We start from the raw sequence: 24,441 nt of genomic DNA, 5'->3' as shown, positions 1-24,441 counted from the left end.
AGCGATTGTAACTGGCTGCCGGCGGGTCGCTACGGGCAGCCGCCACTATGGGTGTGTCAGTGAGTCGCTATAGGCAGCCGCCATCATGGGTGTGGTCTGCATACCTCGCGGCAAAGTTGTGTACTCAGGGCGGCTCGCAGGCTCTGCTTCAGTCACAGATGGTACTATAAAGGCAAATCGCCGGCAACCTTGTTGCGAACCGCGTATTGCTCCTGCGGTCAACGTGGCTACAATCGGGCTACCGGGCGCGGCTCCAGTAGGGAAGGAGGGCGGAGGCGGGCGCGCGGCGGGCGACACGGGTGCCCGCCGGGATCGTACGGCACGCTCATTTTCAACTCCGCCACAGAGCTGGCAACCTTCCCAGCCACGCCTTTAACGGAAGCAGCTCTGCCGAGACCGAAAAACCGAACCACGGAGCCTTCTCTCTCCGGGACGCTCGGGGCGGGGGTGGAGGAAAAACCTGGCGCCGCGCACGCGTCAGAGCTGTTCGTAGCGGCCGGCAGGGCTAGGAGTAATACCAGGAAGACCACCGCCGCCGTGTTTCTTTCGGCTTCCATCTTTAGTAACGCGCGGAGCACCTCCCGCCGGGCGGGACTTAGCTGGCGGGGCGACTCAGAGTCTGTGCCGTTGCTAAGAACCGCGTCCCACAGTGCGTCTCCGACCTCCCGCTGCACTTTCGATCTTAAAATCATGGGAGGCTCATTACTCGCATGACCCTGCACACACGCCCGGGCCAGCAGCTCTCAGAGCTCAGTGTCCGGCGAACTTCTCTCACGAGATAAATACGCCAGCAGACGCAGTGCCCCAGCAAATCCACTGTGGGCCTTACCTGCCTTACACACGGGCTGTTCACTCCGGAAATGAACGTCCAGACTACTGCCACCTCGGGGCAGCGCTACCCGGCCCAGCGGCACCGAATGACGCTTACTCTCTCCGATACGGAGAACGTCCCACAAGTTGATCGGACCCCTCTGTCTTCGGGCCAACCCTCCGGCCCCCAACGCAGTCTCACCTGCGGCCGGCTTGTGTCCTGACGTCCCTGTTCGGGCGCCAGATGTTGGGAATCACGTTCGGTGGAGCGCTATGGGAAGATGACTCTTTGTTCACCAATATGGTTAGATGGTCAAATCCACTTTATTTCCATGATACAGTGACTTATATGCATTCTAGCAAGAGGCGTGCTCAGCTTAAGATTGGTTACAGTCAGAGGGTCCAGGGTTACATGTAAGGTGTGCATAGGTTAACTTATCACAACATTCTAAGGGTCAGCCTCCCAGACCACCCACTCCAGCCCCCTTGGTTATCTAGTCTCTGCCCACTGCAGCTGTGTGTGGGGTGCTCAGTTGTTTACATCTCGATTTCCTAGCCTCGCTGGGAACCAAGGACGTTCTCAGCGCCAGTTACCCATGTTTATGACTTTATGTCCTCGACTGGTGAGAAATTCTTCCACACTTGTGGGTGACTTTAACCTGCCAGATATCTGCTGGGAACTTAATTCAGCAGAGAGGAGGCAGTCCAGGAGATTTCTAGAGTGCATGGAGGACAGCTTCATGATGCAGCTGTTAAGTGAGCCTACTAGGGGTCAAGCTCTCTCCAACAGAGAAGGGCTGGTGGGAGATGTGACAGTGGGAGGCTGCCTGGGGTGTAGTGATCACGAGATAGTGGAGTTTTCAATATGCAGGGAGATAGGGAGGCACTACAACAAAACCCACACCTTGGACTTTCGGAGGGCAAACTTCAATTTGTTCAAGAAACTTATTTGCAAAGTCCCCTGGGCAGCAGTCCTTGAGAACAAAGGGGTCCAGGATGGTTGGACCTACTTTAAACAGGAGCTCTTGAAGGCACAGGAGCTGGCAGTTCCCATGTGCTGAAAGATGAGCTGGCAGGGAAGGCGACCAGCCTGGATGAGTAAACAGCTCCTGAAGGAATTGGGGGAAAAAAAGAGGGTGTATCACCTCTGGAAGGAGGGGAAGGCTTCTCCTGACATGTTTAAGGAGGTAGCCAAATTATGCAGGAGAAAAATCAGAGAGGCTAAGGCCCAGCTAGAACTTAGACTGGCCACCTCTGTGAAGGATAATAAAAAGCATTTTTATAAATTTATCAATTCTAAAAAGAAGGGCAAGAAGACCCTCCACTCCTTACTGGACCAGGAGGGGACCAATGTAACTGACAACGAGGAAAAGGCTGAGGTCCTGAATGCCTTCTTCGCCTCAATTTTTAACAGTAAGGAGGGAGGAGTTCAGGGCAAGTGGCCTCTTGAACTGGGGGATGGGGTCGGGGAGCGGTGTGTTGCCCTGGAAATCCATGAGGAATTAGTTCAGGACCTGCTGAGCCACCTGGACACTCACAAGTCCATGGGACCAGATGGGATCCATCCTAGGGTGATGAGAGAGCTGGCAGCTGAGCTGGCCAAGCCACTCTCCATCATTTTCCAGCAGTCCTGGCTCACCGGAGAGGTCCCAGGAGACTGGAAAATGGCCAACGTGATCCCCATCCACAAGAAGGGTCAGATGGAGGAACCCGGGAACTACAGACCTGTCAGCCTGACCTCAGTGCCAGGGAAACTGATGGAGCAGGTTATCTTGGGGCCAATAACTGCGCACCTGAGGGATGGCCAACGTGGATTTAGGAAGGGCAGATCCTGCCTCTCCAACCTGATCTCCTCCTATGATCAGGTGACCTGCTTGGTGGATGTGGTGAGGCCTGTGGATGTGGTCTATCTGGACTTCAGCAAGGCCTTTGACACTGTCCCCCACAGCAAACTGCTGGCCAAGTTGTCAGCCCGCGGCTTAGATGGCAACACTCTGTGCTGGGTTAGGAACTGGCTGGAGGGCCGAGCCCAGAGAGTGGTGGTGAATGGTGCCACATCCAGCTGGCGGCTGTCACTAGTGGTGTCCCTCAGGGATCAGTGCTGGGCCCCATCCTCTTTAACATCTTCATAGATGATCTGGATGAGGGCATCAAGTCAGTCATCAGCAAGTTTGCAGATGATACCAATCTGGGGGCAGATGTGGCTGGGTTGGAGGGCAGAAGGGCTCTGCAGCGGGACCTTGACCACCTGGACAGATGGGCAGAGTCCAATGGGATGGTGTTCAACAGCTCCAAGTGCAGGGTGCTGCACTTTGGCCACAACAACCCCATGCAGAGATAGAGGCTGGGGTCGGAGTGGCTGGAGAGCAGCCAAACAGAGAGGGATCTGGGGGTGCTGATCAATACCCGACTGAACATGAGCCAGCAGTGTGCCCAGGTGGCCAGGAGAGCCAGTGGCATCCTGGCCTGCATCAGGAATGGTGTGGTCAGCAGGAGCAGGGAGGTCATTTTGCCCCTGTACTCTGCACTGGTTAGACCACACCTTGAGTACTGTGTTCAGTTCTGGGTCCCCCAGTTTAGGAGGGACATTGAGATACTTGAGCATGTCCAGAGAAGGGTGACGAGGCTGGTGAGAGGCCTTGAGCACAAGCCCTACGAGGAGAGGCTAAGGGAGCTGGGATTGTTTAGCCTGGAGAAGAGGAGGCTCAGGGGTGACCTTATTGCTGTCTACAACTACCTGAAGGGAGGTTTTAGTCAGGAGGAGGTTGCTCTCTTCTCTCAGGTGGCCAGCGCCAGAACAAGAGGACACAGCCTCAAGCTACGCCAGGGGAAATTTAGGCTCAAGGTGAGGAGAAAGTTCTTCACTGAGAGAGTCATTAGATACTGGAATGGGCTGCCCAGGGAGGTGGTGGAGTCGCCGTCCCTGGAGCTGTTCAAGGCAGGATTGGACGTGGCACTTGGTGCCATGGTCTAGCCTTGAGCTCTGTGGTAAAGGGTTGGACTTGATGATCTATGAGGTCTCTTCCAACCTTGCTGATACTGTGATACTGTGAAAGGAATTTCCCATTTGACATTGGGAGACTATTTTCTATCTAAAGTGTGGTGCAGTGCTGGAACAGGCTGTAGATTCTCCATCCTTTTTTTTTTTCAAAATTCATCTGGATAAGGCTCTGAGCAATCTGATTAGCTTTGAAGTTAGTTAAGCATTGCTTAACAGGCTGCCCAGAGAGCTTGTGGAGTCTCTTTCTCTGGAGACTTTCAAAATCTGCCTGATGCATTCCTGTGTGGCCTGCCCTAGGTGATCCTGCTGTGGCAGAGGGTTGGACTTGATGACTTTTAGAGGTCCCTTCCAACCCCTAACATTCTGTGATTCTGTGAAATTAACTTGCTAACTTTCAGTGGGATTTTACCTATGATCTTGACTGGGAAAGTATAATCATAATATCATTTCAGTTGAAAAATACCTTTAAGATAATAAAGTCCAACTCTTATTTAAGTCTACCAAGTCTAGTACTAAACCATGCCCCTCCCATGTAACTGCAGCTTTTGAACACCTCCAGGGATGGGGATTAAACCACCTTCTTGGGCAGCCTGTTCCAGTCTTCGAGAACCCTTTCAGGAAAGATATTTCTCCTAAACCTCCATTGGTGCAACTTGAGGCCGTTTAGTCTTGTTCTATCACTTTTTACTAAGAAGAAGAGACCAACTTCCACCTCACTCCAACCTCCTGTCAGGCAGATGTAGAAAGTGAGGAGGTCTTCCTTCAGCCTTCTTTTCATCAAAGTAACCTCAGTTCCCTCAGTTGCTCCTCACAAGACCTGTTCTCCAGATTCTTCACCAGCTTCTCTCTCGCTCCAGCACCTGAATGTCTTTCTCGTAGCGAGGGCCCCAAAACTGAACCCAAGACTCTAGGCACAGCCTCAGCAGTGCTGAGTACTGGGGTACAGTCACTTCACCGATACTGCTGATCATACTATTCTTGATATAGGTGAGGATGCTGTTTGCCTTCTTAGGAACACTGCTGGCTCATATTCAGCCGACTCTTGATCAACATACCTCTAGGTCTTTCTCTTGCCAGGCAGCTTTCCAGTCACTCTTCCCCAAGCCTGGAGCATTCATGGGATTGTTGTGACCCATTTCCAGGACTTAGCACCTGGCCTTGTTGAAGTTATCTTTGGCCCACCAACTGCCAGGAAAATCTAGCATGGCTATCCATGTGAATTAAAAAATGCTGAAGATTATTTACTGTGTCTCTAGAAAAAAAACAAAAAAACTTGCCAGGAAGTCCCGTGAACTATGAGTGAAGAGAGGGTGGCAACATGGGACTAGCAGGGAGCAAAGAGGTCAAAATGACAGAGAGATCTGGGCTGGTATCAAATGTGGAGGAAAGACAGCTAGAGACAAACAAACTCAAACACATAAGAGTTGCCAAGAATAGCAGGAAATAGAATTTATTTTAATATTTCTGTGTGTATTACATGGATTCTAGCATTAAAACACTGTTCTCTTGGAGGGGAGCATTTCTTCCTGTCCCTGCTGAAAGCAAGCAGCAGAAAGGCTGCTCAAACTGTATGAATGTCAAATTCCTATATGCCATACAGTAGCTATGCTATACAGTTATGTATCTATATCAACTTACATTCAGTCCTACAGAGTGGAGATTGGTCTGGCCCAGTTTCCAAGAGCTCCCTCTAACATCTCATCCTCACTTCCCCCACACAGGCAAATTCTGCATATGTCCCAGCACAGAAGTCAGTGGCTGCCAGTGGCCCAAGTGTCTTTGAGATCAAGCTCCAAACGCTCTTCTCTCTACAGAAACATGCACACTGTCAGTATAGACAACTTCCTCCTCCACCCCTAGTAGCATGAGCCTCAAGTACTCAAAAGGAGTATCACCTTTTGTGCAGGGGGGGTGATGCCCTGATGTACAGGATGAAATTCCAGCCATTGAACAATGCGGAACTCTTTATCCTGTACACTGGATTAATACAGAGACTTAAGTTGGCCATCGACAGCCCTTATATGGAACAAATGTGTGTCTGCACAGGGTCTAATCTTCTATGAAGAGGATGCAATCAGCCTCTTGCTGCACACATCAGAAATCCAAGTTTCAGGAAGAGGCTCTTACCATTACCTTTTTTTTTCATTGAGATGTCTGCCTTTGTGCAGCAATCTGTCCTCTGTATTGTGTGACTCTGGCTCTATTCAGCAGACCAGTGCTCCTCAAGGCTGAATGACCTCCAGTTCAGCATCAGAGTATGATGTGTGACAGGGGTGAAGCCCCACTCCAGAAAACAGGCTTTCTGTTAGCTGGGAAAAATGCTTAGGGACAGACTTGCTGAGCTGCTGCAGTGAGACAAACTGCTCAGCTCTCCAGCATCTCACAGAATAATGCCACTATGAGTCACACTGAGTGATTAATACACTCCAGACAGCTCTTCCCCACTCACTCTACCCAACTGCACAGTGAAAATTGCCCAAATACCTGGAAAGGTTCACCATATATCTGAAAGATAAAGTTCCAGACGCTTTTACTGGGGCAGACTACAGACATCCAGTGCTAGCAGAATGATTTTCCCTGGGTTGGCCTGCCTCTTTAAGCACATATACCTGCAGACACAGTTACATGCCCACCAGCACCTGGCTCTATACAAGTCAGTGCAGCTAGAGAATGGGCAGAAAAAGACAGGGATCCCAGACAGCAATTCTTCTCCCACATCCCATTCCAGTTTGTGAGCAGGAGCTCCCGAGTCAGGAGGTAGGAACTCAAGTGGAGATATTGAAAGTTGGCTTAGAAACTGGAGATTGTGGAGGTAGCCAGACCAAGGCAAGTTACCAGGGCAAGCTAATTCACTGCAAGTTCCCATTACTGGGAGAACACACACATTCTTTGTGAGCTCTATTGCGCTTAAGAGCAGAGGCAGCCATACTTGGAACTTGCCTGCAACGGGCATCAAAGTTGCTTCAGTGGAGGAGAGAAGTGGAGGCAGAGGAAGTGGCAGCACTCTGCCCCAATGTAATCTTCTTGAGAAAAATATAGTGCCATACTAAACTCAGAATTATTCTTTTTGGCAGCAACTGCAGGTGAGGGAGGCAATGGGCTTGAGACAAAAAAAATTCCCAGAGGTTTTTATAAATGATCTGCTGCCATGCAAAGACAATGAGGTTTGCCTTGGGTTGAGGTGTCATCTCACTTCTCTGAGGCCAGCAGACACAGGAGGAGGCTGTGCTATTGCACAGCAAACTCAGTGGCTCAGGAGGACCCGAGAGACTCAGGCTAACTAGCCATATCTGAGCTCATACTGATGCCATGAAAGAAACCTCAGCTTAGGACTCCTAGGGCATAAAAGTCTGCACTCCTCTGCATGAGATGTGGCTTAGGGCATCTGTACCATTGAAGAGGATTTCGCCATGTCTGTCTCTCTGCAGGGGCAAAGCAAGAGAAGACGCAGCACATTTATAAGGACCTCTGGGAAATAAGCAGCTTGTGGCCTTGCCATATAGAGAGGAAATAGGGGAGCTTCCCACATCCTCAGCAACAGATGTACGAGATGATAACAGCCTCCATGACAGACTAGCAGAGAGGGGACTCTGTGCTGCAGCACCTGAAGAAGAGGATGTGGGGGAAGGCAGAGAAGCAAGGAAATGGTGGAGAAATCACAAATGAGAAGCACTTGTCTTGGATTGCAGGTAGTGGACGATGATTTCTCTTCTCTCCCTTCCTTTTTCTCTCCTACTGTTGGTAGCTTACAGAGCATCAGGCTGTCTGCGCTGCTGCTTCAGGAATTGTCTGCAAGGGACATTAACAGGCTGCCCAGATCGGCGGAGACGTCGAGAAGGAAGGCCAGCCAGCTGACGGCAGATCTCATCTGAAGACAGAGCAGACATAGGTTGACATGTACCCGAAGCTCCCTTTGAATTCTTCACCACCAGAAAAGTTACAGGTATATCCTACACTGCATTTACAGAAACTGCTGGAACTACTGAATCCTCACACATATGAGGCAAGGGCATAAGTCCTTAGGTTTTGATTAATTACCTTCTGGCTTTATTCATGTACAATACATATTAAAATCACTCATGTTTTGCTGCAACAAAGACTGCGTTGAGAAATCTAAATTGGATTCTGTTCCTGTTCATGAATATTCAGAGTTACTCTTTAACCTCAGAGGAACGCAACTTTCAGTAAGGGTGTGTCTGGGGCTAGCAGAGTGTGATCAAATCGAGGAAGACAGAGCTCTCCTATTTCTTGGTGATACAGTATTTACCTCTCAGTGGTTTTCGTAGCATGCGTACTGATTGCAAGGCTCCACTGCATTAGAGGTATCCCAAACCAAGCTGAAGGAAACTACTACATAAGAATTTGGGTTGGGTAATTTGGTAGCTTGGAAACTCTATCAGACGGCTGCAGCTGTTCTTCTTGACTATATTGTGCTATCACTCACCTTGCATGACCTCATTCTCCTTGCAGACAATGCGTGAGCACACCTCTTTGTTAATTATGTACATGCGACGCACACTGAGCGGGTCACCAGGAACAGGCAAAGGACAGCAGCAAAAGGAACAGGGACCCGAAGAAACAAAAAGGGGATAAGAGCAATAAACATGTATAATCATTGATAAGGAAGCAAATCCTGCATTTTCAATATTAGTTAGTCTAGGGAGGTGGTGGAGTCACTGTCCCTGGAGGTATGAAAAAAACATACAGACATGGCATTCTGGTATATGGTTTAATGGCCATGGTGGTGATAGGTTGACAGCTAGACTCAAGTACTTTAGAGACCTTTTCCAATCAAAACAATTCTACCATTCTGTGAAATACCCAAATACATTAAATACAGATTACAGTATAGGATAGCTTCATAGTGCTGCACAGGTAATAGTTACTATGCTGTTCTAATTAATCACTCTAAACCAATACTCTGAGAAGATGAATCTTGCCACCTGCTTCCCCAAGGGAACCTCTAGCTTTCAAAGGAAACAACTCTTGAACAGGCCAAGAGTTTTTAAGGCTTTTCTGAGGGAATGTTGGTTTCTTACCTTGTAACACAGAGGTAGCTGATACACTGCTTCACTGGTTTGTGAACAGAGTACAGGCGTGTGCAAGGGAACTTTTCTTCACGACAATCTGGGAACACACAGAGAGAGCTGCAATAGAGCATCATTCTGGCACACATACAGCTTCATCACTAGGGACTGTCCCCCAGGCTCTTAGGGAAGGCCCTAACCTCTATTTTCCATTTGTTCATGAGAGATGGGAATGGTTTAGAGAAGAAGAAAATAAGGCAGACTGTTCTGATCCCCTTGCCTCACAAGACGAAAGTAAGGAAAGCTGAGTGAAATGCAAGACAATTCCACTGGGGATCCTCAGTATGGAAAGCAGATGCTGGAAAGAGGACAGATATTAATGAGCAAAATGTCATTCACAGTCACATTTTTAAGATGTGTTTCTAATTGATCTGCAATCTCACACTTCCTTTGTTTTCTGGGTAATGAACTCAGTAGCTAACTATGCTGCTTCTTCTTGCATTTCCTTCTGAAAAGCCAGATCTCGGCCACTGACAATTAAAAAATATTGACTCAACATATCTGTTCTGGATGAGGAGAGAGCAGTGGATAGTTTACCTTGACTTCAATAAGGCTTTCAATAATGCATCCCACAGCATTTTCACAGCCTAGCTTAGGGAGTGTGGATTGGATGACTGGACAGCAAGGTGGATTGAGAACTGGCTGGAGGACAGAGCTCAGAGGGTTATGGTAATTGGGCAGCATCTACTTGGAGGCCCATGGTAGTTGTGTTACTCAGGGTTCAGGACTGTTCAACATCCTCATCAACAATCTAGATGAATGGACAGAGTGTACTCTCAGCCAGTTTGCTGTTGATAGAAAACTGGGAGGAATATGTGACACCTCATCAGGCTGTGCTGCTGTTTTGCAAGTCCTGAACAGGCTGCAGAGCTGGGCTTGAAGAAACCAAATGAAACTCAATAAGGACAAGTGTGGAGTCCTGCACCTGGGCAGAAATAACGCCCTGTATCATTCTGGGGGCTGACCTGCTGGAAAACAGCTCTAGGGAAAAAGACCTGAGAGACTCGGTGAACAAGCTCACCATGAGCCAACAATATGCCCTCACAGCCAAGAAGACCAATGGCATCCTGGGATGCATTCATAAGTGGAGCCAGCAAATTGGGAGAGGTTGTCCTGTCCCTCTACTCTGCTCTGGTGAGATCTTGTCTTGAATATTACATCTACTTCTTGGCTCACAGTTCAAGAAGGACAAATATCTTAGTGGCAAAGAGCCAGTAAGATGCCAAGGGGACTGGAGCATCTCTCTGGCAAGGACAGGCTGAGAGAGCTAGGGCTGTTTAGCCTTGAGAAGAGCAGACTGATATGGTACCTCATGAATGCTTATCAGTATCTAAAGGGTAAGTGTAAAGAAGGTGGAACCAGACTCTTCTCAGTGGTGTCCAGTGACTGGATAATGGACACAAACTAACACAGGAGGTTCCATCTAAACAGAAGGAAAAATTTCAGTTTCTGGATGGCAGAGCACTGGAACAGACTGCCCAGAGATGCTGTGGACTCACTGTCTCTTAAGGGCAGGACATCCTTGCCTGGATGTGCTACTGTGTGGTTGAGCCTTGGTTATTCTGCCCAGCAGGGAGGTTGGACTAGATGATCTTCAGAGGTCTTCCAACCTCGACCATTCTGTGATTCCATGATCTGCCAGCACCTGCCTGAGTAACACTGGGATAATTTGGATCTGGGAGGAGGCACAAGCAGCAAACTTAAACATACCTGATGAAGGTGATGCAGTTTCACTGTCAGACTGAACTGGAAGACAGAGGGTAGCAAAGTTGGTGTGATTTACCATGATTTCTTACTACACATCACCTTACTCAAAACTAATAACTGGAAAAGTCTGTAAATAGCCCTCCATTGTAACTTCTAATGTGGAAAAAAAAGACATTTTTACTGTCGTGAAACCATAAGAGAAGGCACAAATCCAATACTAATCTAGTGGCAGCTACCCAAACAACAACATTAAAAATCTGCCATGCATTACCACTGCCATTCAGACTTGCACTGTAAGGGCATCTTGACTTAGATTCAAAAACCTGGGCAAATGCAAAGGAACCTGTGACTGCCTCTTATTAAGGAACGGTGACTCCTGAAAGAAACAGCATCCCCAGAACTTTGGGGTTTTTTTACTGTTCATGATGAGGGGTCAAAAGGAGGTTGTTTTGTGGTTCCCTCTGACAAGCAACTCACCTGTTTCACAGTAAACCAGGACTGTTTACCCAGTGACAATCTGGAAAGGAGCTTGGAGGACTGACTGCCAGGTACAAGTTATCAATACTTATAGAGGATCTCTTTTGTTCGCATGCCATTGTGTCAGCCAGAAGCACAAACAAAATACATGTGCATAGAGAGGAGTCTTCCTGGTGTTGGGATTACAGGCAGTTAGGAAAGGCAGGATTCCAAGTGTGCAAGGCACTGGGCATGGACAGAGTTGGGGGCATATAAACTCACCAGGACTAAGAAGCACAGATGGTGTGACAGCTGCATCTGGAAAAAGAGAAGGTTCTCTGGAAGATCTTAATTTGAGCTTTCAGCCTCTTTCCCCCTCCCACAGTTCTGCCACCAGGAATTTCATGGACCTTTTGCATGTACAATATTGTGCCTTCACAAATTTTCCTCCAATAATGAGCAACAGTGGGTCAGCTTCATCCACAGTACTCTAGCCAGCTGAGAAACAATGCCACAGGGCAGAGACCATGAAACTGCTGACCTGGGGAACAGGACTCCTTTCACAGATGAGCTCTCCTACACACAGTACACTTCCAGCATGAGCAAAGTGTTACTGCCTCTGATTTGTCTATTGGGCTTTCCAGATCAATGACAGAGAAATGCCTGCAAAGAGCTATGAAGATGATTAGGGGACTAGAACACCTCTCTCATGAAAAAAGTATGAGGGACCTGAAGCTTTTTAGCCCAGAGAAGATTAAGGAGGGAATATTGCCAGTGCTTATAAATGCTCAAAAGGTGAGTGTCAGGAGGATGGACCCAGTCTATTTTTCAGTGGTGTCCACCAAAAGGACAAGAGGTAATGGGCATGAACTTGAACATATGAAGTTCCATTTAAACATAAGGAGCAAATTCTTTACTTTGAGGCTAGTGGAAGACTGGAATGGGCTGCCCAGAGAGGTGGTAGAGACTCTGTCTCTGGAGTCATTCAAAACCCACTTGGGCACTGTGCTGTGCAACCTGTTTTAGGTGAATCTGCTCTGTCAAGGGAGTTGGACTAGAAGGTCTCTTGAGATCCCTTTCAATGCCTACCACTGTGAACTGTATCATCAACCAAATGTGTCCTCCCTCTCCTTGCTCTGCCTCACACTTTTCACCTCAGAGGAATGTGTTTGAGAGACTGTTCCAGCAGAGAGAGAAACCATTGCCAAGGCCAGTGGTGCTAAATTTGGAACAGGACTCACAAAATGAGTAGGCTCCTTCCTGAACCTCTGGCCCTCTCTTCCATAGTAAGGCCAGCAGAAGACAGGATTAGTCTGTCTTGTAAATGGCCTACGGCCATCAACTCCTGTCCTTCCTCTGGGACTACCTGTCCTGGAGTCCTGTACCCCTAAATTCCTCTCCTGCCCTGACTTCGGGGGGGAAGGGGAAAAGCCGCCTGGCTTCCCCCCCCCTCGCCTGCCCTACAGCCGTGAAGGGGGCGGGGACTGCCCCGTGAGTTCCCGCGCTGGAGCCAGGCTGGGATTGGCCGTGTGCTTTCGCGCCTAAGGTGTGGTAACTCTGCCCTTTGTCTAGCGAAGGTTATAAATATTGGGGGTCTTCCCGCCTTTGGGGTTCCCGCTTTGGATTTTGCCTGTGTCTGGACGCATGTCTCTGCCTGAGTTCGCCCACTCTCCTGTGCCTGGACTGCAGAGAGACCAAAGGATTTGCTTTACTGTTAGGCACACCTTGTCTGCCTAACGACCCTTAACGACCCTTAACGACTCCTGCAGCCGCTGGAGGAGGAAGACAGACCGCACGAGCCAGCCTGAGTGAGTTATTTGGCTTAGCTTAATTTAGTAAGAAACCGCTATTAATTAATAGCTGAGTCCTTTTCCAAAAACTGACTTCCAAATATATATAGTCAGATTATTAATGGTATCCTTGTAGAATTCTCATGCAACTCAACCTGTTTATCAAACGAAATTAATCTTTGTATACATAGTTGTGGGGGCGGGTTTTTGTAAAAATAAAAAATAGCTATTTTTGATAAATTCTCGACTCGGCCACGAATTAATCCTGCTCTCCGCAACACTACCTCCACAGCAAGGTTTGGCTTTCTCTGGAGGAACATGGAAATGCTCCAAATAGTCATCCTTCAAGTGTTCTCCATGTGCCCTGTCTATTGCATACATTTTGCTGCCCCCCAGTGACAAAGCTGCAAGGACAAACAGCAGTGACAGTATTTCCACCTCCTGATTCCACCACTCTTCAGAGCTTGCTTTATTATTGTCTTTTTGGAGGAAGTTTTGCCATCTCTGTCAGAGGACCCCGGTACACCAGGTGAAACTGGTATTTCCTTGGAGAGCGGGCAATTAAGTTAATTCATCTCCATGCACAGACCACAGAAGGAACATGTCCCAGACAGCTATAAAAGCTGGAAAACTGAAAAGCTAGATGTTGAAAGTGAGGAAGGAGAGTTTCTGAGGTAATAGGTAATTTCTGAGCCTATGTAGGCAGAAGTAAAGGTGAAAAGAAGGTAAGAAGCCTGAAGTAGTCAAGAGATAGGAGCTTACCAGAGGTGTTGATAGGAGAGTCAGAGCTAACTTCACCTGGAAAAGAAAGAATGTCCTTGAGAAGCATACTTTTTACTTTGCAATCCCTTAAATAACTAGCCATAGCTAGCTGGAATTACCTTGGCTGCTGTGGTAAGCTCATGAAACAGTGGGACCCAATCCAGTAAATTCAATAATAAATTGTGATACTCCCATCCCACTTGTATACATCCCCTTTTTGAGTTGCTGGTGTGAGAATGGATTTCTTAGCATACATATTGGATTAATCCTTATTGAATTCTGGATATGGCCACTGTGGGCACCTCAACAGGAAAGAAAGATGTCAGAAATGAAATGGGTTTATGGCTCCTGCAGCAGAACAGACAGCTGAGGCACCCACTACAGAGAAGGAGTGAGGCAACTCCAGAACTTTGACTGCAGAAGTTCATTAGTAGATGAGTTTCCTTGAAAGGTAACTGATGGCAAAGCTGGGTTAAGTGTGATGAAGGTATCAAGTGTGAAGGAAAAGGAAACTTGGTGTCCGTGTTTTGGATTGGTTTCTGATAAATTTTCTGGCAAGTCCCAGAAGGTATTACAAATTACAAGACCATAGCTGGGAAATGTCTGATGCCTTAGCCAGAGGTTTCAGTTTGGAGAAAAGGCAGGGCCTTTGGGGTTCTTCTGAAAAAGGTCCAGAGGGCCAAAGCAACTCAGACCTCACCATCAGGGCCAGTATGAAGACCAGTTGATATCCTTTTTCAGTGGCCTCACTTGATAAAGCATCATGCCACTTGTGCACCCTTTTCATCAGTTCTTGTGGCTCTCCCACAGCCCTTCACTGTGAACATAATTACATGTACTTTGGCTTAACTATTCAGGACCCTGATATTTGTGAATTATTTGTAAAGAGCACACAAAACTTAGCAGGTTGTCTCAGAGGGCTTGTTTCTTCCTCATTAAAAGGCAAGATTACAAGGTCAGAGGCAAGGAAACAAAGAAAAGTATTTGTAATTAAACAGGCTGCTACTACACAGGACAACATGAACAATCCCTAGCACATAGTATGCCTCTAATACTTACCAGTTGCACTTTCCACTTCTTGTCCATGGACCACCCATGGAAGCCAGTCTGCAAGAGAATGGAGATTGAAGAAAGAACAAAAATAGGGACTTCTACAGTCTGCAGGCATTGTGATATTGTTGTGAGGTGCTTATCTGTCCAGAAAACAGCACTGCCCTCTGCTGAGTGAGGAAATGTTCTCCTCTGTGCTTCAGGCTGCACTGTTGGCAAGGTTTCTCTTTAAAGACCTGTGGATACAGTGGGTCCTGATCCTATCTCTGATGCTTCCACCAGCATTAAAGGCTAAGCACAGGGACAAGCTAGTGAATACCTCCAGAGCTGCTACCAGATTTTGTATTCCTGAGACCTCATTTGATGCATTTTGTAAACAAATGCTGCCTCCATGCTCTGGAAGATGGTCAAAATCCCTACTGCCATTTTATTAATGAGGACACTGAGTCATGGAAATTATTTGCTTGATATCACAAACTAAGCCATTGGTGAAGTAAGATACAGATTCCAGGTCTTGCAGTTCTTTAGGCAAATAATTATCTGGTCCGTCATTCTGCTTGGGCATTTAAGGCCATTTCCTCTCACCCTACCACCTGTTACTAGGAGAGACCAGACCAACACCACAACACCCACCACATTACAATCTCCTCCCAGGTAGTTGTAGAGAGCAAGAAAGTTCCCCCTTAGTCTCCTCTTCTCCCAACTAAACAACCCCAGTTCTTTCAGAAGATCCCCACAAGACCTGTTCTCCACACCCTTCAACAGCTTTGTTACCCTTCTCTGGACCTGCTCCAGGACCTCAACATCTTTCTTCTAGTGAGGGCCCCAAAGCTGAACCCAGTTCTCAAGCCTTACAAGTGCTGAGTACAGGTTTGGCTGTGTACGCTGTACAGAAATGGAGAAATTGAAACTGAGCTAGTCTGCTAATTTGTCCAAATATAAAGAGTGAGAGAGCTGCTTCTTAAAGCAGTCATGAAATGGAAAATATTTCCTGCTAGCCACAGAGGAGGGAAATGTCTGAGTAAACTGGGGTGGGATGAAGGAAAGAGTTGGCAGGAAAAGTGCAGTCATCTGAGGAACTGCAGGGATGTGCACAAGAAAAGCCCCCAAATCAATACACCCTGCTACATCTTATGAACTCAACCTTTAGCATTCTGTTCTTAATGGGAGGACTGCAAGGGTAAAACTATCAGGTCTGGAATTTTTGTCTTCATTCTACTTCATTCCAAGAGCAGTTAGTTGCAGGCTGCAACGGGACTCTTTGGACCCCCTCTACAATCCTGCTCTGCAGTGTTACAGGAGTCACTGGGCCCTGCTACTCCCTTCCCTACCCAACTACTAGCAGGGGCTCGGCTGCAGGCAACTGACCCCAGCAGAACCAGACACCTATAATAACTTAATAAAGTGCTGCCCCAACTTTCCCTGTTCTGGTTAATTTCTTAATGGTAACAAGTAGAGGAGAAAAGTGACATTGAACAGTTTCTCACATGTTTCTGATATAAAACAAAAAACTCTTGCAGATGCCAGGATGCCAGGTTTGAAACAGGAGTTGTAGACAAAAAAGCAGGGAGGCTCTCCTCATTTTTTCTAACATTGAAAAGTCAAGGTTTAGTATTTTTTTTTTTTTTTTCTTCTCCTTAGATCAGAACTAGAAAACTGGTCCTATTCTAAAACAGTAAGACACAAGCGAAATGAAACCTCTGCATATGAGTAGACAAAAGAGACACCTTTTTAACCTGATTTTCAATCCCATCAGTTTATGTTTGTTGTGATACCCAATTCATATGCCTAATAAACAATGTGACTTTATTGCCCGAGGTGCAATAAATTAAACCTTAAAAATAAAACCTTAATTCACTGAATCTGTAGCAATGAGAGACCAGCTGGTCATTGCTGTAATTATCCAAGTTAAAACAAAACAAAGCAAAACCCCAGAAATGCTAAAATAAAATACATAAAAGTAAGAATTATCTCTCACAGGTCCCCTTCATGCAGCACAAGAACTGCAGCCTTTTGTTTTTCTCTCTAACTTCGTAGCTTATCTCTTGGATGCCTCACTACCATGCTTAATTTACTGTGCACCCTTCCGGGAAAAAGTAACACTGGAAGCAGAATCAGGCTTCTACTGGAGGGAAGGACCAAGAAGACTTAGATTGGAATAACCTGATTTGAATGTGATCGGTGCAGCTATCTATTTCCTACATACAGTCTTTCCTGGGAGAAGTCTTTTGTAGTCAGTGGATTTAACCTTATTCTGCTCTGTTCTGAGTCTTCTGATTATAATGTCTGATGGTGCTCTCTTGTGGTTTTTTTTGTTTTGTTTTGTTTTGTTTTTACCCAACTTTTATCCTACTTGAATTTTTGGCAAATTCTCCAAGTAAACAAAGACTTGGAGAAACAAAGCAAGACACCAACGAAAGCAGAGTGGTTTGAACCATGAAGATTAGGTTTCTGAAAACAGCTACCAAAAAAATCCTACAAAACCTCTTGGCATTTGAGTGGCCCAGAGTGAGGCCATTACAGCAGGAGTTCCTAGTGACAGCAAATGTTTCACAGCTATGACAGAACAAGTTTTGTGGTGCACTGGGAAATGCTCAGCAGGTCATGCAAATAAAGGTGGTACAGTAGTCTATAGTAAGCACAAGGCACATCTAACCTTCTTTCTTAGCTGTCCACCTGGCTGTTTTGCTTACCCAAACGTTCCTACGGTGGAGGCTTTGAACCTCTCTATCTGTGGACCTCAGGACTTACTGCAGAGTAGACACACAGAAACAAGTCTCCAGTTCCTATTTTCTTCTTCACAACCCCCCATCCATCTGTCTTGCCTTTCCTATTTGGTCCTTCCCTGCCAACGATCATGTCTCTGTCCTTTGATCATTGCACATTAGCCTGAGTAAGAAACTCCACTGGGCCAGAGTGGAGAAATCTTCCCCGTGGGGTAAGGACTCACCAGCTGGGGACAAAAAGATTGCTAAGAGACACAACAGTACACAGGCTCCAGAGATCTTCATCCCTGTGGGGTGGAGGACAGAGTCAGAGGAAAGCTAAGGCAGGAACAAGGATATTCTCCTCTGCAGCACAAAAACTCTTTGCTTGCTATCTCCGTTTCCCTCTCATGACCACTTAGCTCTTCCAGCCTCCCACCCACCTGTCTCCCTCTTAATCTAGCCATTTTTTTCAGGTGTTTCTGAAACATTTTGGACAGAACCTATAACTCCATCTGCTTTTTCTCTTTCCATCTCCTTTCTCCAGTATCCACCTCTCTTCTCATCCAGGTGGTTAAGCCCCCCCACCCCGCCCACACCCCATCCCCCACCTCCATCATGCCAAGAAATTTCTCCTTGTTACCTCTCTCCTCTTCTACTTTTAAATTGAGGAGCACTGAGCAAATAGATACAGTCCTCATCACTTACTGCAGCCCTTGGTCTCCACTCCCTTCAGCAGCAGACGCTCTGTCTTTCCCTTCAGTGATCCCCCCTGCTTTGGCTATTGTGTAAATCACAAGCAGCCACACCCAGAACACGTTCTACTTTTGGTTGTCCTCAAAATGTCTTTCTGGGGAGAGGAAAAAAAAAACCACCCAACAAAAAAAACAGAAAGAAAAAGGAGAAGCCAGAGAGATGGTGGGATGTGGTGTCATCATTCATCTGGAATGAGGGGGGGAGCAAGAAGCAGCACTCCACACCCTCATTCCACAGTTTATTATCCTCCAAAGGGAGCCTGCTCCTCCCATTCCCCCACCCCAGCACCAGGGACGGATTCTTGCATCAGTTACACATCCACGTTACGTTTTCTTTTGCCTTCCTACACAGACACTCTTCTTCTCACACTGCTATATCCAGCTGTGTTTCCTCAAAGAGCTGCTACCTCTTTCCACCCCAATTCCCTCCTCTTGCTGTTACCCTGCCTGTCTCTTGCACATAGACGCCCTACAGAGCCCACATCCCTGTTTGACTAAACGACATTGCTGTTTTGCCGGGGTGCTGGGAAGGGGTTTTGCCTTCTCCCCTGGTTCTGCCTTAGTTCTCCCCCAGATCGCCATGTTCCAGACACATGTTCCAGACACCCTGTGCATCCTATGAGCCACGCTTCTCCAGCTGCCTGGCTGGTGAGGGTAAAGGCCCCAAGCCTTCCACTCTGCTCCAGTAGCTGGGTGTGGGCAGTGGGAATAGACTGGGGTAGGGGAAACATTGCTGTTGCACTGGCCATGGGCAAACAGTCAAGTGGCTGGCAGTGACAGTGATGACATCAACACACTGTCTTGTCCCAAGGTGGGGGGCTGGTGACTGTCCCAGAGGGATGAAGATGGCAATTTGTGCTCGTCCTGAGGACCATGCTCATGTTTGGGCAGTGAACAGGCATCAGGTCATGGGGTCTATTCTGCAACACCACTGGCATTCTGGGCAGTCTGAGAAAGGTGGGGAACAGGGAGGTTAAAAAGTAGGAAAATGGGCAAGACACGAACTGAGATAAGAAGAGGAAGACTGAGAGCTGAGCCTCACTGCCATCCTTCAAATTGCCCTGTGCCTTTGAACACACTGTGAGTAAGGAAGGGGCAAGCCCATAGGCCCCACTGGAACAGCATCTCTCCCCTAACCCCTCCTCCAACAGTCCCAGGATCCTCCTAGGGAGGCACTGGTTGGATGGTGCCTCTTTGTCATGGGTTGAGTTGAATCTGATGATTATAGTCAATATCATGCTGCCATCATGCCAACTTCAAAATTAAAGTGCTGGCTAGGTCTTGAAGTTTAGAATGTAGTAAGAGAGGCTTCCTGTTCCAGTAGCTGCTTCTGGTTTCTGTTTTTGGGATGTTGGTCTTGTCCACTGGGCAGGGTTGGTATCACTGTCTTCTGACGCTGCTTCGTAATTTTGCTGTGATTTTCTGCAAATAGGCTAAGGTAATTGTGCATTCGATAATTTTCAGTAAAACTCTTTATCTCAACCCAGAGGGGGGGTTTTGTGCTACTTTCCCTCCTGTCTCTGTGGGAGTAGAGTGACTTGTGAAAGCAGGCTGTGTTGACCCAGCACACTCTTGTGTGACCCAGCACACTCTTGCTTCAAGTCACAAGCAGTCCTGAATCCAAGAAGAAAGCCATGAAAAGATCCAAGCTCCCCTCCTAATGCAGCAATGAAAGACTTCTTGCTGGAGAAAGCTGTGTCTTCTAAGGCTTATCCTGGTAGCTAGGTAACCCTTGTTTGTTCTCAACAAATTGTAGGCCAGGAATAAAATCTTCTAATATCTTGTACATGGTTACTAAGGAAATCTTCACTATGTCCTTGCCGCCAGAGATCCAGAAGACTGCTGCCCACATGTAACATAACCAAAGCTATTACTTCTTACTTAACACTGGCTGGGCACTGGTTGTGGCAGTGCTCAAGAGAAAGGATAGAACAACTGCTCCTTCTTATTTGTGGTCTTCCCAAGACTCCTGGGGACTGGACAGCACTGGTGGTGGGCAGTACCAGAAGTGGAGTAGAAGGAACAGGGAAAGCTAGGCATTTCCCTGCTTACCAGGGCAGCCCTCTGGACCCAAGCACCATCACTCTGTTTCACTGGAGTGAGACACCATCATTCCCATTTCCAGACACTGGCTAAAACAGAGTCAAGTGGAGATGCTCAGAACATGATTTAACAACAAAAATAGTGATGGGAATTACAACTGCACCCTAGTTTAAGGAATCATCTCAGATCCTCAGCTTTTTCTGGAAGTCCACATATATCAGTATGTTTGGGCTGCAGTTTTCCACACAGCTTGGTTTGTTTTTTTTTAATTTCACTCTGTGCCTCAATGTTCCCATTCAAACCTCTATTAGTGCTTAGCTGTGTAACTACAATATCCTGAAGGCCTTTTATGTTCTGAGCACATTGATTTAGAAACTTTCATTGATGCCAAATGTTTTCAATCTAGCAACTTGTAGATGTACTGCCATCTTCCAAGGACCACAGGGTTCATCTCTAGTCACATAATCACAGACCGGTAAGGGTTGGGACTCCTAGTGGTGACCTAGTCCAGTCCTCCTGCTAAAGCAGGTTTGTCAGCAGCAGGCTGCACAGGAATGTGTCCAGGCAGGTTCTGAAAGTCTCCAGAGAAGGAGACTCCACAATATCTCCAGGCATCCTGGTACAGTGCTCCAGCACCCTTAAAGGAAAGAAGTTTTTCCTTATGTTTAAATGAAACCTCCCGTGCTCTCGTTTGTGCCCAATGGGCCTTGTCCTATCACTGGGCACCACTGAAAAAAGCCCATCTGCATCCTCCTGACCTCCATCCTTTAACCAGTGATAATAATTGATAAGATCTCCTTTCAGTCTTCTCTTTTCTGGGCTAAATAGCCCCAAGTCTCTCAGTCTCTCCTCATAAGAGAGATGCTTCAGCCTTCTAACCATTTTTGTGGCCCTTCGTTGGACTCTCCAGCTGGGCAGTGGTGTGCTGCTGGTGATGGAACTGCAAGTTTGGAAGCAGTTCAGTATTTTATGTACCAGACAAACTGCAGTGGTCATGCTAAGGGGCTTGGTTTAGCACCAAACTTGGTAGAGTTAGATAACGGTTGCATTCAATGACCTTAAAGGTCTTTTCCAAACTAAATAACTCTATGATTCCATGACTCTGTAAGGAAGTGGAGTTATCTCGCTGCTCTGTCTGTGGACACTGGAGGGAGCTGCAACACACTGACACATGATGTTTCATTTTTCCTACTGCAGTCCAAACACATTCTTCAAGATAATGTGGCTCCTGTGTCTGCAGGTCCTAATCTGGTATGGAGGACCTCCTCAGCTTTTCTCTGTGTGAGTCTACTGCATCCACAGTTGTTTGTATTTTTTGCCTACCCTAACAGCCCAAAATGAGGAGTGGTGTCTCCACCAGCACTCCCCCAAAGCAGATCAACTTCAAAAATTACATACTAGAGGGGCTACTCTGACATTCAGTGCTGGAGTACTGAGATGTAAGCCTCTGAGAGATCCTCACACATCCTCATGAGTCCAGAGGCAGGGCAATGGAAAGTACTGGATATTACAAGATGTGGTGAAAACAGGACCGCTTGCAGTGCTTGAATAGGACACAGCATTTCAATTAAAAGTGGCATCAGAAGGAGGTTAAGTGTACAGGTGCATGCACAGAGACAATGTTTCATGCGCACAGACTGAGAGATACTGAGAGTGGGAACAGAAATAGCAATAAAACAAATACAAAATATAACAAAAAATATTATCTCTATTCAATTTCATTAAAAAAAAAAAAGGATGCATGAGGTGAACCTCATGAAGTTCAACATAGGCAGGTGTAGAGTTCTTCACCAGGGGAGGAATGCACCAGTAGAGGTTGGGATTGATCTGCTGGAAAGCAGCTCTGTGGAGAATGACCTGGGTGCCCAGGTGAATCTACCATGAGCCAACAATGTGCCCTCATTGGCTGAGAAGGCCAGTGGTATTCTGGGATGCATTAGGTAGAGTGTAGTCAGCAGGTCAAATGAGGTTTTCCTCTTGCTCTAGACTGCCCTGGTAAGGCCACACATGGACTAATGCATCCAGTTCTGGGCTACTCATTTCAAGAGAGACAGGGAATTACTGGAGAAAGTTCAACAGAGGGCCATGAGGAGAATGAGGGGACTGGAGCAGCTCTCTTACGAAGAGAGACTAAGACACTTTGGGCATTTTAGCTGGGAGAAGACTGAGAGAGGATCTTTATCAATACTGATCAAGAACTAAAGGATAGGAGTCCGGAGGAAGGGGCTGAGCTCTTGTCAGTGGTGTCCAGTGATAGGAAAGAGCCTTGCTGAACTTCATGATGTTGGCTTGGGCCCACGTCTCCAGCCAGTCCAAGCCCCTTTGGATGGCATCTCTTCCCTCCAGTGTGTCACCTGGACCACACGGGTTGATGGCATCCATAAACCTGCTGAAGGTGCACTCAATCCCACTGTCTATGTTGCTGACAAAGACGTTAAATAGCACTAGTCCCAGTATTGGCATGCTACTTGTCACTAGTCTCCATTTGGACATTGAGCCATTGACTGCAATTCTTGGAGTGTGCCAATCCAGCCAATTCCTTATCCAGTGAGGGGTCCACCACTCATCTACACTTTTCAAATTTGGTGACAAGGATGTCATACAGGACAGCATCAAAGGCTTTATACAAGGCCAGGTAGATGACACCAGTTGCTCTTCCCTTATCCACTGACAGTGTAACTCTGTGAGAATGCAGAATGCAGAAGAGTTGTGGGGTGCAGGTGCAGGAGAGTTGTGGGAACAGAGTGAAGAGAAATGACAACAGGCAGATTCTTACAATAACAGACCTTGGTTCTCACAAGCAACTGGCCAACTTATCTCAGAAGGAATAGATAATGGGGACTTCGCTAACGAGAATAACAAGGCGGGTATATATGCAGATGTGGTGGGTTGTCCCTGACTAATTATGCTAATGTGTAGGCATGTGCTCTACTGTCCGAGTGTATATATCCGGGCTGTTACACGAGTAAAATTGGCTTCTGCGTAATTCACATTAAATCATCTGGAGTTCCATCACACCTAGCCCACCACCACACTGGTCTATGGGCTTGTTTACCGTGGTCCCGCAGCAAGCAGAGATAGGAGGCAGCGTGACCTGCAACATAACTCCATCATAAAAAGCCACAAAGTTCATCCGGCATAATTCGCCCTTGGTGAAGCCATGTTGGTTACCACCAATCACCTCTTTTTCATTTTCCATGTCCCTTAGAAAGGCCTTCAAGAGGATCTATTCCATGATGTTGCCAGGCACACAGGTGAGACTGACCAGTCTATAGCTTCTGTAGTCTTCCTTTTTCCAGTCAGCAGGGACCTCACTGGGTTGCTAGATGACTTTGAATATGGTGGACAGTGCCAGTTCACAGGATCACAGGATATTAGGTATTGGAAGGGACTCAAAGAGATCATTGAGTCCAAGCCCCCTGCCAGAGCAGGACCATACCATCTAACTCAGGTCACAAAGGAAAGCATCTGGACAGGCCTTGAGAGTCCCTTCATGGAGGGGAGAAATTAATTGGTATGAGAGGATATTCTATAAAAATACATAATTTATTAATTTTAATATTCTGAACTCTCCTCACCCCCAACCACTGAATTTTAATATTTGTTCTTACACGGTTATGGAAGACATTCTAAGAATAACATCAAACAGTAACTTGTTAATAACTAGCAAACATTCAAACTATAAACAGAGAGAGGAATTTCCCTGTGGTCCACATGCTGCCTGGGGTCGATATGCTGTTTGCCCAGTAGATGGGCCCAAGCTCTTTATGCTTATGGCAAAAGGCAATAGAGAATTACAGAGGCATTAAAGTATTTACTCACAAATTCTTACTAATTATCAATCGCTCTCTGGGGCTACGTCACAGCCTATACAAGTGTCCAATCTTCAGGTAACTGCCTGTGGATGTTGAGGCTGGAATCCTCCTGGCTTCAGGGGAAAGGATGCAATCTCTGACCTTGTCTCCTCGCTTCTTCTGGCAGGACGTCATGCAGTCTCAGCACAATGTCATGCTGACCATACAGGCTGATTGCGTGCAGACAATCCAGGGTCTGCTCCTGGTAACTCACGGCAATGGAGCTTACCAGGCAATAATAAGGCAGCGGGCATGCAATAGGGTGCATGGCTGCACAGGAGACTGAGCTCCATAGATAAAGGCAGGCAATTAAAGGCTCTAGTCCTGGTAACTCACCGCAGTGGAGTGCAGGTGTGCCTGGCTGGCTGGGAGCTCATGGGAAACTCTGTCTCTGTAGAGAAAAGTAGATAGCACAGGCAAA

At 47.0% G+C, this 24,441-nt stretch overlaps 1 protein-coding gene across 1 annotated transcript; it reads right to left on the bottom strand.

The window, feature by feature from the left end:
• Positions 1-5,235: 5,235 nt before the first annotated feature.
• Positions 5,236-18,306, bottom strand: LOC135175371 (microfibrillar-associated protein 5-like). The gene is given in 10 exon segments (XM_064143405.1): positions 5,236-7,679; positions 8,256-8,329; positions 8,851-8,938; positions 10,609-10,644; positions 11,344-11,379; positions 13,614-13,649; positions 14,673-14,720; positions 17,614-17,676; positions 18,077-18,140; positions 18,142-18,306. Coding segments are annotated over 10 exon segments (732 nt in total). The 3' UTR covers positions 5,236-7,557.
• Positions 18,307-24,441: the final 6,135 nt, after the last annotated feature.

The sequence above is a fragment of the Pogoniulus pusillus genome, chromosome 5, assembly GCF_015220805.1.
Source record: "Pogoniulus pusillus isolate bPogPus1 chromosome 5, bPogPus1.pri, whole genome shotgun sequence".
NCBI classification, from domain to species: domain Eukaryota; kingdom Metazoa; phylum Chordata; class Aves; order Piciformes; family Lybiidae; genus Pogoniulus; species Pogoniulus pusillus.
This window is presented reverse-complemented; position numbering and strand designations above follow the sequence as displayed.